The sequence below is a fragment of the Numenius arquata genome, chromosome 22 (genome assembly GCF_964106895.1).
Source record: "Numenius arquata chromosome 22, bNumArq3.hap1.1, whole genome shotgun sequence".
Lineage (NCBI taxonomy): Eukaryota > Metazoa > Chordata > Aves > Charadriiformes > Scolopacidae > Numenius > Numenius arquata.
The window spans coordinates 99,259-115,917 of record NC_133597.1 but is presented as its reverse complement, the minus strand read 5'-3'; the positions used below and the strand labels follow the sequence as shown (position 1 = coordinate 115,917).

The window sequence follows — 16,659 nt, the reverse complement described above, 5'->3', positions numbered from 1 at the left end:
GATTGAAAACTCTCCCTGGGGGAGGCAGGAGGATCCCCCAGGGTGCACAGGGCATTGAGAGATCCCATTGTAGAGTGACTCTGTGTCAAACCTGTGTTGTTCACGCGTCGGAACGGTTTGCATGTGCGGGGTGTATAGTTTCACGCAGACCTTAGGCCCCTGTGGAGGCTGTGCCGAGTACACGAACGCAACCGACGACCGAGGACTGTCAGGGAGGTCAGAGCTGTGGACCCGGTGAAACGCTGCCAGAGCAGTGATCACCCGGCGGGACAGAGGCCGCGGCTTCCCGAGACACAAGCTGCCATGGCTGGGACGGGGAGGATGCTGGCCCCTCGGCTAGAGAAGCGGTGAGGATCCAGGCTTTGCAGGTGATAACATGCCGGACCCGAAGGTCTCAACCAGCCGTGTCACCTCTAGTTCCTTCTCTTCCCTTCGCGCTGTGTCCCCTGGGCAGGGTGTGTAGGGACGGATGGGCTCCGAAGTGAGCAAGGCGATGCATTCCCGTGCTTCCAGGAGAGGCTAGCTGGGAACCCTGCTCTCGCAGCCTTCCTACACCAGTCCTTTTCCCATCTTTTGCCCTCAGTGATGGCACCATGCCCCCTCTACCTCTGTCGTTGAACGCTCTTCCAGGTCTTCCTCACGCTTGTCGATCCTCCTTCTCCGGAGTTTCTCAGGCAGTCTTCTCTCCGTCTCGCCCCGAGCTACCAGCAGCAGCCCTGCCCTTCTGCACGATGGAGGTCCAGCCGTTGAAGACAATCTGTCCCTGCAGGTGATACTCCATCTCGGTATAAGAGTTGACTTGCAGCTTCGGACAGAAGAGGCCAAGGTTGCGTTGCACCACTGGTTCCTAGGCTGGTGGAAGCGTGCCGTCCAAATGAGTCTGGCTTCTCTGGATGCGCTCTGCCCTCCCCATCCTCTGCTCCGTAAGGTCTTCCTGCATGTGGCACTGATGGTCTTTCCTGTGCTTGTTCATAGGACAGGGTGACACGCGTGCACTTCTGTGCACACTGCAGCAGCTCTGGACCTCCCCGGGGACCGCATTCCAGCATGGTGTACCCTATGGGTATCCAGCGGTGAGCTCGGGGCACACGATCACCCGAGGAACACCAGTTGGAGGATTATCTATCTCTGCAGAGCCAGACTCGGCGTACTACCTCTCTTGTGACAGAGCTCGCCTTTCCCTACTCGCTGCTACAGGGAGGAGAGGGCTTTCGGAAAGGGAGATGGAGAAGTAGGGAATGGCAACACTTTCTATTGCGTTGGAAGCTGTTTGGAAAGGCCAGCGGGTGCTGAAACGTCAGCCCACAGCTGTCTTGATCCCATCTGTGAGGAGATGGAGCCACAAAGTCCAGTTAGGGAATACCTTGAAGCCTTGGGGCGTTTTGTGGCAAGCAGTACTGGGTGGAAGCACGGGTCTGGATTTGAGGAAGGATTTTGCTCTGGTCTCCTGCTTTGTGTGGTTTTGTTGTGTGTGATGTGAGCGAGATGCGTTTTCAGAGATGGCAAAACAGGAACAGTCCTGAGAAGTGCTCATCCCTGCCCTGGCAGTTGGAGCAGAGGAGTAATCTTCAGGGCAGGCTAATGAAGTGTGCTTTGGAGCTGACGTGTTAGCCGGTTGGATTCTCCATCCTTTCAGAGTGTGCGTTTCACGTGGGAGGGAGGGTGTCGCTCAAACAGATGTAGCTCTTTCTAGGCTTGACTTGCCTGAAAGGCTGTGGCTTCTCTTGGCTGCACTTTGGGGTGTTGGCTGCTGGTAGTTTCTCATAAACATCCAAACACCGATGCCAGCCCCAGACCTTGCTCACCACCCACCAGCCTAGTCTCGGTTAATTTGAAGCCATAATATTTTCTATATGGGAGGGTTTTTTTGTTTGTCTGTAGACAGCTGTTGTTTTAGCCCAGTTGAGACCTTCACGTGTCCGTACCTTCCCCGTTGTCCCTTTTGCCCAGCCCGACTGCGAGCAGTGTCCTGGGGCTTGCGGTCCCCACTCTGTGGGCAGCGTGTTGTCCCCGTGTCAGCCGGAGCCACAGGCTCTGCAGTGCCCGGGAGGTCGGTGCCACCCGCTTGCAGGGACAGGGCATGCAATGCTATTTCTGCCTGGCGGCAGGAGGGAGACCTGTCCTTTGGTGACAAATGCGTAAGAAGCAAAGCCTTTTGACTCGGCAGCCCTGGATACAAAAGGGAAATCCTGATGCCAGGTCAGAGCTGGGGACCTCGGAGCAGCAGTCTGCACTCTTCCGCAAAAATCCCACCGCCCCGGAGCCAGCCCTACCCCTGCCGCTGCGATGGCCAAACATCAGGGAGAAGAAGAGTTGCCGAACACCCCTCGGTGTGGAGGGGAGCAATATGGCAGGAGCTTCTCTGGAAGCTCAGTCACAGCCAGTCCTTGTTAGACCTGGGCAGGGTTTGCCACCGGCCGGGTGCCCACTGCCGTGAGCTGTGTCTAGTCTCGTGTCTTGTTGTTTATTGCTCGGCTTCTCAGCTTGAGTTCTGTGTACTGACTCCACCTAATCACAGTAAAAGGTTTGCCCATGTTTTAGCCATGACTTCGCCGTGTTTTTCCAGCTCCAAAAAAAAGCAAACGCTGGGAAACCGCATCTTTCAGTACGTCAGATAATCACACACCCGGAATTAGCTTTCACGTTGAGGTAATGGTGACTGACCTGTTCTCTGTCATCCCATGGAGAAACTTCCCCAGTCATTTTGTACCATTATATAAATATATATATAAATATAAATATATAAATACAATATGTGAAGACATCTTATTGGTTTTTATTTGAAACGATTTTTAGGCTTGTTTTTGGGTATCTGTGCTGCCTGTAATGTATTGACCTGTTTTATAGGTGCCTTTTTATTAAAAAGACAAATTTCAAAACCTGACCCTGTGCCTGTCTTCAGTTGGGCTGTATGATTTTGCGTGGGGCTGCGATCCAGGTGTCCTCAGCCCAGCCTGGAGCTCGGCACCAGCACCTGCGGCAGGTTGGGGCTGATCGGAGGGGCTCAGCTGCCCCCACTATAAATACCTGACGTCTGCCCTTTGTGAGGTGACTGCGAGATCCTTGGGGGAGCTGGGATGCCTCTGCTTGGTACAGACCCGGGTGTGCTCCTATATCAGCTGTTTACGGGCAGTGGAAGCTGGGCCAGCACCGGGAACTACCGACGTGGGACAGGACAGTCCTCCCAGGTAGGTGGAGGGGCTTGCACAGGGCTGGCGGGGGGCAGGCAGGGCCCCCCCTGGGAGAGGGGGCCTGGAGGAGGGACCTACTGCCTAAGCTGGTGCCTGGAGCCCCCTGGTTCCCCACTGTTTGGGCGTGTCGTGGCCTGGCAAAGCTCGGCTGTGTTGTAGGTGCTGCGTGTTTGTGGGGGGCCAGAGCAAACGCGGAGGGTGCTGTGAGGGCAACAGGGCGAGAGAGGCTGGTTCTGGGGGCTTGGAGAGAGAAAGGGGATGTGCTGCTGACTGAGCAGAGCTGGGGTGGTGTCTGTGGCTGCCCACCACCTGAGCTCATGGGCCTCGGTGGCCATGGTGCCCTATTTCCAGGGCCGCCTGTGCTCAAAATAAGGAAGACACGGCAGGCAGCAGTACACAAGGCGCTGAAGTGCTGGAGCATCTGTTTGGTTCTGGGAGATCAGGGTGAGGAAGTACGTTGCCTTCTCGATAAGGAAAATGAAACTGTGAGTCACAGGGGGGCAGGGGGTGCTGGAGCTGGTGGGAGGGTGTGAGGGCATGGGGAGAGCCCCGTCTCTGCAGCGCTCCCAGGCACGTGCTCGTTCATGCGTCCCCTGGCTCGGGCTCCTCGGTGCACGCTCCGCTGCCTGCCACGGCCCTGCGATCACTGTGCGTGTGGCAGGATGCTCTGCTGAAACACCCCAGCTCTGTCCCCCGGGAGACTCGGTCACCCCGTAGGATGTGCAGAGCAGCGTGCTGTTCTGGGGGCCTTGGTGTCCCCCTTCTTTGGGGTCACCTTCAGCAGGGACCATGGCTTTCTTGGGGGTCTCTGCCTCAGCCTTGTTAGCAGAGCACAGCCCGGGGTCGCACAAGTGCGTGCTGTGGACGGTGGTGACGTGGCCTTGCCTCTCAGGCCACGGGGTAGCAGTGGCTGGGGCCCGAGCAGAGCTCCATGGGGGAGGCTGGTGGTCTCCCTAAGGGCTGCAGGATCTGGGGGCGGCTCTGGTGGTGTGAGCGCTCAGCGGGGAAGCCTGCTCTGGGCCAAGGCATGTGACGGCCACACAAACCTCAGGGAGACAGGGAGGATTTTGCTGTGTGCTTCCTCTGCGGCGAAGGAGAGTTCCTCTTGCTTTCTTCTTGTCGCCATTCGGCTGGTGGCTGCAGTCAACTGCAGGAGGAGCAACGTCCGCTCTTTGGGGAAGGGTCTGCCGGCTCTGAGCCAAGCCTTGCCCAGGCTGGCTGGGCCGAACGCGGGTGCATGGGTGGCTTCCCCTTGGGTCAGCAGCTGCTGTGAAACTGGGGTGGGAGGTGCGGCAGTTAGTGGAAGAGACTCTGCGAAGCAGGGAGCTAGCGTAGGTCTGGGCTGACTTGGACCACAGCGCAGCCTTCTGTGGCACTGGTGAAGGGGAATCTGAGCAAGGTGCTCTTAGGAGCCTGCGGTCTCCACGGATGAACAGCAGCGCTTGTCAGAAAGGTGCCATCAACCCACTTAGAGCTCTCTGATGCATTTCCCTTGCAAAAGCGATGCGACTCTAGCCAACTGCTTACAAGCACCATACATGAGAAGATGGTATTTTATATAACTGTTTATTACAGCTCACGTCAAAACTTTCTAAAAGTTTACCGATGTACCAGTACTAAAAACTATAGTAACAATAGATGCGTAATCTGTTCACCCATATTTTGCGTCCAGATTTTCTTTTTACCTTGTGAACACTGTAAGAATTTTACACTCTGACTGTTCATATATTGAGTTACATTTTTGTGTAGGAACACAGTTCCCATCAGAAACGGGGCTGGGGAAGTGTTTGCAGCGTGTCTGCAATGGGTTTTCTCACCAGTGCAAGCGTGGAGAAGGCGAGGGCAGGTTTCAGCGAGGTGCTCTTCTTCTGCTGCGCGTACGTGCTTGGACAACCACGGTCGCCATTACCTGCAGGTTTCAGCTTTGAAGATGCAGCGCTGCAGGAAATGGTGGGCTGCTCTTTGTATAAAAAGCCTTTTGCTTGGGGAGTTTTCTCCTTGAGTCACAATTTGAGAGTGAGCTATTGAGATCTCGGCCTGAGCTGGACTGACGTGATGTGACCCCTTCTGTAATGACTGATCTTTTTAGCGGGGCCCTTGGGCACGGTGAAGTTTGGCTGCAACCGAGCCCTTTGTCAGTGGGTTGGACTTCAGAAGTGAGTGTAGCACAAAATTCCTGCTGCAGCAGGAGAACTGATGTTGTTCCAACTTATCTTAAAAAGTGAGGTGAACGGTAGATTGGATTTTAAATTGTGATCGCCATTAGGGTCGTGCTGGTGTGACCTCGGGTACGTGTGGCTCTCGTACAGGTCAGGCCACCGCAGCGACAGCCAGCAAGAGAAACGTAATGGATGCCGTGTAGAACTGCGACAAGACTGATAGGAAGCAGCGGGCTGCCCGAGTCCGTCAGGGCTGCCCCACTTGCCAGCTTGCGGTGCAATAATTAATGACAGTGAAAGCTGTCCCTTTTATTTTGGACCAAATTGTTATCAAGCAGCCCCGATCTGAGCAGTTGCTGGATACTTGTGGTTCAGGGCAAGATCAGCGCCTGGGTTTGTTCAGTGTAAACCTGCATGCACTAAACCTCTGAAAGCCCCGTAGGTGCACGTGGAGCAAAAATACCAGAAAGCACAGTGCAAAGCAAAATGTTATGTTCCCTCTCAGCCTGCTAAAAGCAAACAGAAATTATTCAAACGAGCTCTTTTCCTTACTCTGGGGCAATGGGTCTCCTTGTTCTCACAACCCACAAGGTGCTGTACAACTAGCTGCAAACCAAGAAAGTTACACTTTCAGCCTAACAAAGCCGTGGGGTTCATCTCCCCTGTGCTCAGTCACAAGGCATAAGCCGTCTCTCCAGATGGCTTTATTCCTTAAAGGAAAGCTTTTGCATAGGCAGGCGTTCGGTTCATCAGTCACTCGCTGGAGCCCTTAACAGCAATGAAACAGATCAAGTGGGCGGGAAAGGATGCAGCTGATTTCAGGAAAGGAATCTGCGACAGTCAAATCTTAGAGTCTGTGGCAGGACTTCCTGGTGTGAGCCAAGTTGGGAAGATCAACCCGCCCTGGCCAGCCGGGGGGATGTCACGCAGCAGGAGGAGCGATATTGCAGCCAGAGACCATCCAGCACCATCTGCCTGTGCTATCGGAGCGTGCTCTGCACCCCCCGCCGATCCTACCTCCATCCCTCGTTCCAGCTGCCGTGGCCATCGAGTCCTGCCGCTTCCTTTGGGCATGTCTCTGCCGACCTGAGCTGGTTAAATGGAGACCTGCTTAGCTTTTGTCCTCAGTGACTGACACGACTCCAGGTTTACTCGGCTGCACTTTCTTCTCACTGCCGGCACCCCGGTCTCATGCCCAGCTCTGTGCACAGGACGCCCGCAGTCAGTTTTTCGAGGGAGAGGTGGAAACGTCAGGTTCAACATGCTTGGGTTCATCCGGCTCTGCCAGAGCGACCGTCGGGCAGCCAGCGCTCACCAACAGCTGCCAGACAGATTTCTACAGGCGGGAGAACCAGAAGGAGCCAGGGAAGGTATCTGGTGGGCTTTGGGTGTTTGGTGGCTACCGGACCTCAGTTTCCTGAGGAGTGAAAAAAGCGGTGGGGACGCTTGTGAAACTTGGGAGTGAGGTCACAGCATGTGTGCCACCGGGAAGGCAAGCCCCAGGCCGGTTTTGCCTTGCAGGCAGCCTTTCCCAGCTAGAAAGTGGAGATAGAGGTGGTGTTGTCAGACTCGATCCCGCTGCCCTTCCTTGCCACCTCCAGGATCTCCTGCAGGGTCTCCTGGCTGATGCAGCCGAGCCCCTGCAGGATCCGGAAGAAGTCGTTACGGAACTTGACTCCGATGAAGGCGTAGAGGATGGGGTTGAGGCAGCAGTGCGTGAAGCCAATGGCCTCTGTCACCATGATGGCTGTGTCCAGCTGGTCTTCCAGGAGGCAGTTCTTGGTGAAGGCTTCTAGCTTGGTAAGTGTGTTCAGGAAGATGACGATGTGGTACGGGCTCCAGCAAAGCAGGAAGACGCCTGTGACCAGGATAGCCACGCGGACAGCTTTTTGCCTCTGCAGGCGCTGGGACTGACACAGAGCCCGGACGATGGCCGTGTAGCAGTAACACATGACCAGCAGGGGCACAAAGAAGCCCACGGTGTGGTAGAGGAAGCGGGTTGCCAGCCAGACGTTGTTGCCGTCGATCCCAACCTCTGGAAAATAGCAAATGCTGCGGTTGCTGTCGTCTGTCCAGACTTCCATGAAGATGAGGTCGGGTAAGGTCAAAAGCAGCGAGCAGAGCCAGACAGCCATGCAGGTGAGGTGGATGGAGCGAGCTCTGCGTTTGCGGTAGGTGTGGATTGCATAGACGATGGCCAGGTAGCGGTCCACCGCGATGCACCCCAGCAGCATGCTGCTGCAGTAGAAATTGATCTTGTGGACAGCACTGAGGATCTTGCAGAGGAACTTCCCAAATACCCACCCGGCCAAGCTCTCCACCACGCTGAAGGGAAAGGTGAGCAACAGCGCCAGGTTGGCCAGGGTGAGGTGGAAGAGGAAGTTTTCCGTAGTAGTGCGAGACCGCTTGAACCTCTCTAAAATGACCAGGACCAGGGCATTGCCCACAGTCCCCAAGACGAACATCAGCAGGTAGATGAGGGGCATGAAGACCTTTCTGAAGGGGTCTCTCTGGTTGCCAACCACGGATGAGGCTGGGTTGAAGCAAAAGTAGCCCTCCAAAGATGGGGTGCTGTTCTCGGCTTCGTAGTAACCACTCAGCTCCACCTGGCTCTGGGGAAGAGAGAGAGTCTGGTTACTGGAGAGGAGTTTCCGAGTGTGAGAACCCAGTCCCTCAGCTGCCCCTGGCAGACCTGGAGCGGAGCATCCTCACGTCCTGCAGCCCGCTTGCATCAGCAGGAGGTGCTGCCTGTCTGTAGCATGATGACCTGGGAGGTGCAGCAGCGTGTGGAGAAGGTTGTCCCAATCTCCAATAGCCAGGGCTGCTCAGTCTGTAATCTTTAACTAGGATATTTGGGGATATTCTGGTGTCCAGACAGATGACCGGTTTCATCTTCTGGTTCTTGCTGAATTACCTGCTTGTGGCTTTTGCTTTCTCGCACAGCACAGAACCTTCCTCTACCAGCTTTCCTGATCTTTCCACTTGTTCTGACACCGACTGTCCCTGTCCTGCCTACTGGCAGATATGAAGGTGGTGGTATTGACTGCAGATCACATCTGTACCTCAAGTTATGTGCACTGATCCTGTCCCTTTCTGCCTCTCCTCCTCGGGGCTGCCTGGGGCAGAGCAAGGCGAGGTGGGGACAGCAGCAGCCGCGCTTGGGATCACTTTCCATGTGGTCAGAGAAAAGTGTATATTCAAACATGACTGGAGGAATGGCTCTGAGGCGCTGCGGGGATGGATGCTAGAGAGAGAAATCTGTTGTGCTGGTAAACCTTGCGGTTCTGAATTAATTACAGTCAGAGCAGGAAAGGGAATCTGAAAACACCACTCGGGCCCCAGGCTGATGCCCGGTAAGGAAAGTGCGATACAGCCACCGCAGATGTGCGTTGTGCTTGGCTGTAGCTCCTTGCCAGATAAGCACCCTGCATTCGGGCTGAGACCGCGCAATCCCGAATGCTGGGAACCTGCGGTCGGGCTTGGGATGAGTTCCCGGACGGGGGACACGCTCTGGCTGGACTCGGGCACCTTGCACCTTGTTCACAAAAACAAGGGGATCGGAGGCAGACAGGCAGAAAAGAGCGGCACGGGAGGCTTGCGGCAAGCTGAGAAATTTGTGACAACTGGGAAGAGCTAGGCAGCAGTTACCTTGAGCTCCCCCACCCACACCCTCTCTGGAGACCAGGGCCGAGACTTCAGTGTCAACCACAGCGGAAGTCTCTGCTCGGTGCTTTCATACCTTTCACTGCCAGCTGTAGCCGTTTGCACCTGCTGCTCCTTCCCTCCTCAGCCAAAGTTCCCATCTAAAAATACTAGCCCTGCCTTAAACGCTTTCAGAGCTGATTTTTGGGGGTTTTGCTCTCCCCGCCCCTCCCCCCCCCCCCCACTGTGGAGCCAAATGACCGTGACCAGCATCGAGTCTTGTGTTGTGCCAGGCTAGAGAAGGGTGATTTATGTTTCTCCTCTCTCTGAGGCGCTGGATGCCTCTGCACGGGACTGTGTGGGGTGAAGAGGTGACAGCGCAGCGGCAGCGCTTGTCTCGAGCTGCTGTAACCAGCTGCGTGACTGCAAGGGGAGCCTGGGCACGTTGATGGGGAAGCATTCTGCGGAGCATTACCGAATGTGTGGAGCCAGCAGTTGGCTCAGGTGGTCCCTGAGCGGTGGACGGTAGAAGGGTGAGAGAGCTCTTGGGGTAAAGTGTGGAATAAGCTTGCCCAGCTCTTGCCGTCTACCTTTAGCTACTGCCAGAAAGAGCGCTGAGCCAGACAGACTTTGGTCTGACCCAAGTCACTCTTGGTCTTGCCACGGTCCCATTCCCCACCGGCTCTGCACCCACCAGTGCTGCTGTGATGCCATGGTGCTTCTTCCTGAATGGGCAAGAGCTGATTCTCTTCGGGGCTGAGAGTCTTCCTCCCTGCCCAAAACCTCAAACACACGTGACTCTTCCCCTAACGTAATGGTGGGGGCTGTAAGCCTTTGGAGAGAAACCTTTATATTCCCAGAGAATAATTATTTTTCTGGTTTAGGGTGCGATTCTTGAGACAGGAGATTGCCGCTAAAGAGAAAAGCCTTTAGAAATCCCTCCCAGTTTGCTTTCTCCCTGCTTGAAAATGTTTCCTGCCTAGTCCGTACCCTGCGTCAGGAGTTACCGATACTCACAGAAACCTGTGATGTGTTGGCCAGGGCCAGATCCTTGAATCTCTGCGAAAAAACCAAAACCAACCGAAAAACTTATGCAATTTGTTACAGTGACCAAAGCAGGCTGCTCAGGATGCATGTGTGACCGTGCTGAAAACCCTGAAGAGAACGTATGTTGGAACAGGTAACTTCACTGGGGAGAGGTTGGAGGGTTCCAGCTTTAAAGGGAAAAAGGAAAGGATGGCAAATGGCTGGGTTTGATGGCCGGAGCGTTGGAGCGCTGCCTTGAGCCACGCCAGCGCCACTGATGATGGCGGATGGGCAGCCTGCGCAGTGTTCAACATCTGTGGCTGCTGGACGGTTTTCAGCATCACCTTGCATTCGGAGCCGGAGGTGCGGAGGCTGAGTGCCACTATCAGACACCATCTGATGGCTGATAAGACGGCAGGTAGGGCTTTTACTGTAAGCCACTCGCCGCGGGCAGGGGAAGCGTGTGCCGAGCTGTGTCTGAGGCCTCCTCTCATGTGCATCTCTGAGCAGAGCAGCGAGTGTGGGTGGGAGCGGACAGAGATGAGTTGGAGACAAATAGAAGAGGATGAAAAGTCAGAGTCCGGGCTGAGGCAGGAAGGGCAGGGACTAGAGCTGCAGGAGATGCACTGAATGTGACAAACTGAGGCTTTTGGGGACTCTGCTGCGATTCCCATTTCTAGGACTGGAAGCGGGTGGCTCCCTGATCCGGGATGGGAGAAGTCAACAGTGTGTGCACGGGTAGACCTTTGTACAGGTCTCCTGCAAGACAACTGCAGCCAGATCTGGGGGTGGGTGACAAAGTGGTGCCTTCTGTACTTGAGCGATCAAGCATATGCCTGGGAAGCCCGTTCCTGTGTGATTTTTGTTCAGGGATCCCTTTTCCCCTCTAACCCGCATCGCAGAGTTATTACGGTCTCCCCATGTCAGCTGCTTTTCTCGGTTCCCCACAACTGCCGGTGATAAAACATCTGGCTGCAGAAGAGAAGCAGCTTGTGCACTGTTAGGGATTTTCCACGGGAGTCATTCCCTTCTAGCCCATGCCAGGGACGGGAGAAGAACATTTCATTCCCAAAGCCTTAAAACTGAAATTGCCCACTTCAGTGCAAGTCACTGACAGAGCTTCTGCTCATCCCCCCTCTGGGCATTGAACCAGGGAAACCGACAAATAAGGGCAAAGCCTGTAGAAATGCCACACTTCTGTAGAGCAGGTGCTTTTATGGCTCTTGAGTCATGTCGGTTCCATTACAATGCTGGCCTGCAGTACCTCAGGGGACCCGGTGGAGATCTCAGTGGTCTTTCCGCAACTGTGGTTTTGTTTCTCTAGTCTGCAGCTGAGGAAAGTTAAGCGGGCAAAGCTTTCTTGCTGTGGAGAAATGGGGTTATCGTTTTGGGCACATTACTTTTCCACAAGGTGACAGAGATGAGTAGTCCCATATGGTATCAAAGTTTAGGTGAGGCCTTCGCTGTGCTTACTGGGCGACACTGAGCCAAATGCCCTTTTGTTGCAAATGTTCTCATCATTTCTCCCTCCACGCTTGCTCAGTCGGACAAGCGATCCTCTCTGTGAGTGTGCAGGGCAAGGTTTGTGTTACTGCTTTGACAGGACAACATTGAGGTCATTTTTGCAAATCTCTGTGGGTAGGCGCTCCTATGAGCGCCAAGTATAAGTAAAGCAACATATGGCACCGTCAAAGCAAATGTGGCATCGCTCATGTGAGATTTATGGCTTGTTCCAAGGAGGGAGGCAAACCCGGGACAGAGGAGGCAGAGGTGGGAAACGTGTGTCACAAACTCTCAACCACGGGAAGTCTGAGAAAAGGTATAAAACTGTTTTTGCTGTGGCACCTGACTGTCGGTGCTCAGTCCCAAGGTTAGCGGAGTTTCCCCCCTCACACGGGGTCTCCTTTACAGCTTAAAATAATTCACAGCAGAGGTAAAATCACTAAGCTAAGGTTCCGAGAAGTGTTGTACTCAAAGAACAAATCCCAGTGCTGCTTAATTCCCTTGCGTTAAATACTATGCGGTTTTGCCGCAAGCAACCGCTTGCTTATAGGGCATGACAGGCTGCAGGCAGGAGGAGGAGAGTCCTTCAGCCTCGCTGGTTTTCTGGTGGTTGGACAGATTTCCAATGGACAGTTCAGCTGGAGGAACAAACCAGCATGGAGGTGATAAAGGTATGAGGTTTTAACTTCTTGGCAAGCATCAGTGCTGCCACTGAACTTCAGCAGAGGTCAGGGAGAGAAGCGTCTTCTGCAAAAAAGTTCTAAAGCAATGACCACTGTTCACAAAGGATTTTTATATTGGATGAATCAGAAGAACTAAGGTGGGTAGCGCTTGCCCTCCCCTCCCCCCAATCTCCTCTCTCTTCCCTGGTGTATAGGACAAAGGAGGGACAGAAAAAATGACAAAAATTAAATCCAGCGTTTTTCTCTTTAGAGAATCTAAACCAAACCTGAGGTCTGCTGCAGAGAGCCACTGTATTAAAAAATAAATTCTGAGCTGCAACAGTTGAAAACCAGGCTAATGATAGCGCTGCTGTGGACTTCCCCTTGGATAGCACAACATACTCTAAAAGGTGCAGCTGCTGTCTTTCACTTGCAAAGGCAGGGGAGAGAACTGTGGGGTAGAATACACAGTGTCATTGCTCCCTATTAGAAGAAGTACTTGCAATTTATCTTCCCCTCTTTAAAATTCCCCTCTTGTAAATATACTGTTTCAGCAGAGTCTTATGGCAGCCCGTTCGTGGAGGAGGCAAGCGGGGTAGGAGCGCGTACGGTCATACCAAGCGTTTTCACATGCGGAGAGATAGCTTTGGGTTTGCTTGGGTATTCCTTTTACGAAAAGATATTAGATGAAGTTTCCAGGGCTTTGCACGCTGTGTGCACAGTCATTTATGCCACGGAAAGCTGGTGCAAAAGGTGCCCGACTCAGAACGAGTGTTTTACACCCACATTGTGTCAATGGCCATGCAGAGAGCAGGGCAGCAGGGAAGAGAGGCTGGGACAGGCTGGCAGGGCGGGACAGGGCTCAGTGGTCTCTGCTCTTGGTCCCTGCGCGAGGACGGCGCTCAGTTCCCTCATCGGTCAAGTCCAGACTTGAGGGATGCGAGGGCTGGTTGCGCGAGCGTAAGAAACCACTCAAGCTCTCCCTCTGCCACCAGGAGGGTGAGAAGATGGACGGATAGAAATCAGGTCTTTCAGCCCACCCCAGCTTTACCTGCTCTCCCCGTTATCCTCTCAAACAAGCAAAGCCCGACTCACCAAGTCATAGGTCTCTGATGAGTAGCTGACAGGCCCCATGGTTTCTGAGCTGGATCCGTCTCTCCTCCAGCAGTTTCAGCAAAAGTTCTTCTTTTTTGGGGTGGAGTTAGTAATTTAAGTGAGCAGGGAGGGACCGAGCGTGTGACAATAGAGTATTTGCAAGGCAAATGAGCTCCATGCATAGAGTGACCTAATTGATGTGAAGATTAGTATCTAGCTTTATCATCTTTTTTTTAGTGATGTAAGTAGACTTTTAACGTATGGTTTGAAGAATCCACATTCCTTTGGTCTGTACTAGAGAAGATCCAGAAGATCTCCAAGGCTCTTACCCTTGGCTGTCCTCGGTGGTCTGACAGGCTTTGGAAAGCTCTGTGCCGAGGGACACCCTTACCAGAAAACTCTCCAGGTCTGGGCATCTCCCTGGAGCCGTGCAGGACTTTGGAGGCGGCTGAGATGAAATGTATGGGTCTGGTCTGTATGATCATCTCCCTCTGCCTCGGAGTCCTCCTGGCTGCTTTAACCTCAGTGACCTGCAAACGTCTTCTGCTCCTTCTCCCGCTGCTTGGCCCCTCGCCTTGGCTCGGGAGGGCATGCAGGGGCTTGCACAAGAAAGCAAGGCCACAGCGACCGCTCTGCAGGTCTAGGGAAGGGCACTAGCTGGCAAAGGCTGGTCTGCTGCGCCACACACCCACAGTGAAGACCCTTGATTAGACACCTTCCTGCAGTGCTTGTATTGCCATAATAAAGGTGGGGAATCAAGATTTCCCCTGCTCAGCGAAATGGGCATTATGTTCCCGGTAATGTTGCAGCTGTAGATTCACAGTGTGAAAGCCCCAGTCCGGGTCAGCAAGGTAGGATGGCGTCACAGCTGGCATTTTGGCAGAAAGCTTTTCCCCTGCGAGGAGCCGAGGCAGCTCGATGAGCACAGTGCCTGTCCTCCTCTTGTGTGGGCACAGCTGCGCCAAAGCCTCTGCACCCGTAAGGATCTGGCGGGATGTGGACTGGTGAAGGACGCGGCATTATCCTGGTGAGCACCCTTTTTGATTTCACCCACTCCTTATGCTTCTTAGCAGGGCCCCAGTGATCCTGACTTGACGGGGACCTGCTGCCCTGAGGACATTGGTGTGCGCCCACACGTGCCCACCCGACACACCAGCCTCTGGGCACCCCTTCTTCCAAAAGCGAGAAGACAGAGAGCAGCAAGGCCAGAGGGAAGGCACGGGGAGCTCGTGCTGTGCCTTGTGTCCCCTGCCTGTCCAGCATGGCTGTGGGGGTGAGGCGAGATGGAGGGGCACAGAGAGGTTCAGAAGGATGTTTTCACTCAGCTAGAACGGGAGGGTGGAGCACTCGGCATCAGAAACTTCCTTTATGGGCAATCGGGGTGCTGCTCCCCATGGCAGGGACCATTTGGGACCGGTTCTGTGGCCTTCAACAAACGCTGCCCCACCCCTCACCCCCCCTCCGGCCCAACTACCCCATGAGCGAAGCACAAGTACCGTGCAAAGTAAGGTACTGCGAGTCTGTAGGTGACGGTGACACCACAGAACCTCTCGGGTCAGGGGGACTGCCTGCGGGATGTGGCTGTGGGAAACTGTAGGCTGGAAACGCCTCCCAGGCTGTGAGCTTGGCCCTCAGACGTGGCGAGGGAACGACAGGGGCTCGGGGAGCCCACGCCAAAGCAATAGACACAAATTATTTCACTTGCAAACACATACCACACCGAGGAAAAGACTGCTCCCGTACGGACGTGACCTATGGGATCTGGGTGGTGCTGTAAGGTGAAATGTGGGAAAGATGACAGTGAAAGAGAAGAGCATGGGAGAAAAACAAATGGGGAGAAAAGAAATTTAAATGAAAAATAATGTCACTTCACAGGCAGGTAAGGAACTGACTATGGAAGAAAATCATCACAAAAGTCAACAATAAATACTTGAGGAGTGTTTTAGTGTCTGTACACGGAAACTCCTGGCTGAACTCTGATTTTCCGCCACAGGTACACACTCTCCCTGGAGAACTGTTCTTGTCAGGAAAATAAAATGTCATTAACTTGGTTAAGGTATTCTGATAATAGGAAATTATTCATCTTTACGTAAGGATGATAAAACGCGCTGCTTGCGTATGAAGTTGCTCTGTTCTATATAACTAAGATGTAACTAACAAGCACATCTAGTGACCGGTTTGACATTACACTGACTTTCTGAACTCTGCTTGAGAAAAAACAGGTTGATTCCGGCTCCTGAATCTTCTCACCTCTAATGTTTTCCATCTGTTGTTATCATAACTAAAGTTTGGCGAAGCACGTGCTGCCTACAGATGTTACTCATATCTACTGATCTGTTAATTTCTGTTGTCATTTGTTCTTTTAAGGTTAGAGCATCGTATTTCCTGTACATCTCATTGCAAAGTGCGACGCTCAGCCCTGCAAATAGCTGAGATGAAATGCCGGTCCCCGCACAGCAGGGTGAGGGCAGCAGCAGCAGGCCGCCGGAGTACAAGGGTTGTGCCCGGCGTGTCCCTCTGACTCGGGGAATGAGGGAGTCGAGGCTTCTCCAGCCACAAAATTCCAGCTTCTCCAGCTGCGCCCTTCGGCCGACAAGCGGCCCAACAAGCTGGCACAGCAAGAAACAGGTGAGATGCAGCTTCTCCACCCCCCGTGCCATTCGAAGGCACAACGCCTGTCTCTTCAGGTTCCTTTTTCTCTTGCCGTGCTTGGAACAGAAGCGTTAAAAAGAAAGAGGGATGTGTCGGGTGGGAGAGAGGCTTGTGAGGGCGCTCGGCATCAGGGGCCATCTCTGCCCCAGAGGATGGCAGTTGGGGACACAGCAGCAGCCCCACGGGTCAGCTGTGAGTGAATGAAAGACGGACAAGGCTGTGCTGATCTCATTTCCAATGAGAATCAGGCAGGAATACGTGAAATTACACGGGAAGGGTCGTCAGGCCTGACAGAGATGATTGTGCTGCGCATTTTGCTGTTGGGGGTAGGGATAAACAAAGATCTAAAGGTGGCTGTAGGTGTGAGGAACTAGGAAAAAATGGCAATGTGAGGAGAAACAAATAGATTTCCCTGTCTTTTTGTGCTGCTTTTGGAAAAACATTTGAAGAAAAACTTGTCTGCAAAAGAGTTTTGGCATTACCGGCATTTTTAGGCCTGTGTTTAAGATTACATTCCCATTGTGCCTCAGTTTGTCAAAACCCCTGTCTAAGAACCAGCTATCTAAAAGGGAAATAACGATTTCCAACCTGTCATGCTTGGTGTTTGTGGCTCTTGCATGCTGTAGGTCAGTCTTTTATTCTTATGTTTGTGTTAGCTGTGTTTTAGTGACTACAAAATGAGGTGGGGCTAACTTTCCAGGCTTTTTCTCGGGAAATAGGAGTACGCTT

The 16,659-nt window shown here is 53.5% G+C and overlaps 1 protein-coding gene across 1 annotated transcript; it reads right to left on the bottom strand.

Annotated features, from left to right (window-relative positions):
* Positions 1-6,885: 6,885 nt before the first annotated feature.
* CXCR5 (C-X-C motif chemokine receptor 5) lies at positions 6,886-13,317 on the bottom strand. The gene is made up of 2 exons (XM_074162517.1): positions 13,279-13,317; positions 6,886-7,962 (listed from the first exon to the last, which is right to left on the bottom strand). The coding sequence occupies exons 1-2, from the start codon at positions 13,315-13,317 to the stop codon at positions 6,886-6,888; spliced, it is 1,116 nt and encodes a 371-aa protein (XP_074018618.1).
* Positions 13,318-16,659: the final 3,342 nt, after the last annotated feature.

Bases quoted from the DNA above. Each gene is read 5' to 3' on its own strand.
- CXCR5 (XM_074162517.1), bottom strand. From the start codon at position 13,317: ATGGGGCCTGTCAGCTACTCATCAGAGACCTATGACTTG. The intron at 7,963-13,278 runs GTGAGTCGGGCT...TCTCTTCCCCAG, and splicing joins CATCAGAGACCTATGACTTG to AGCCAGGTGGAGCTGAGTGG.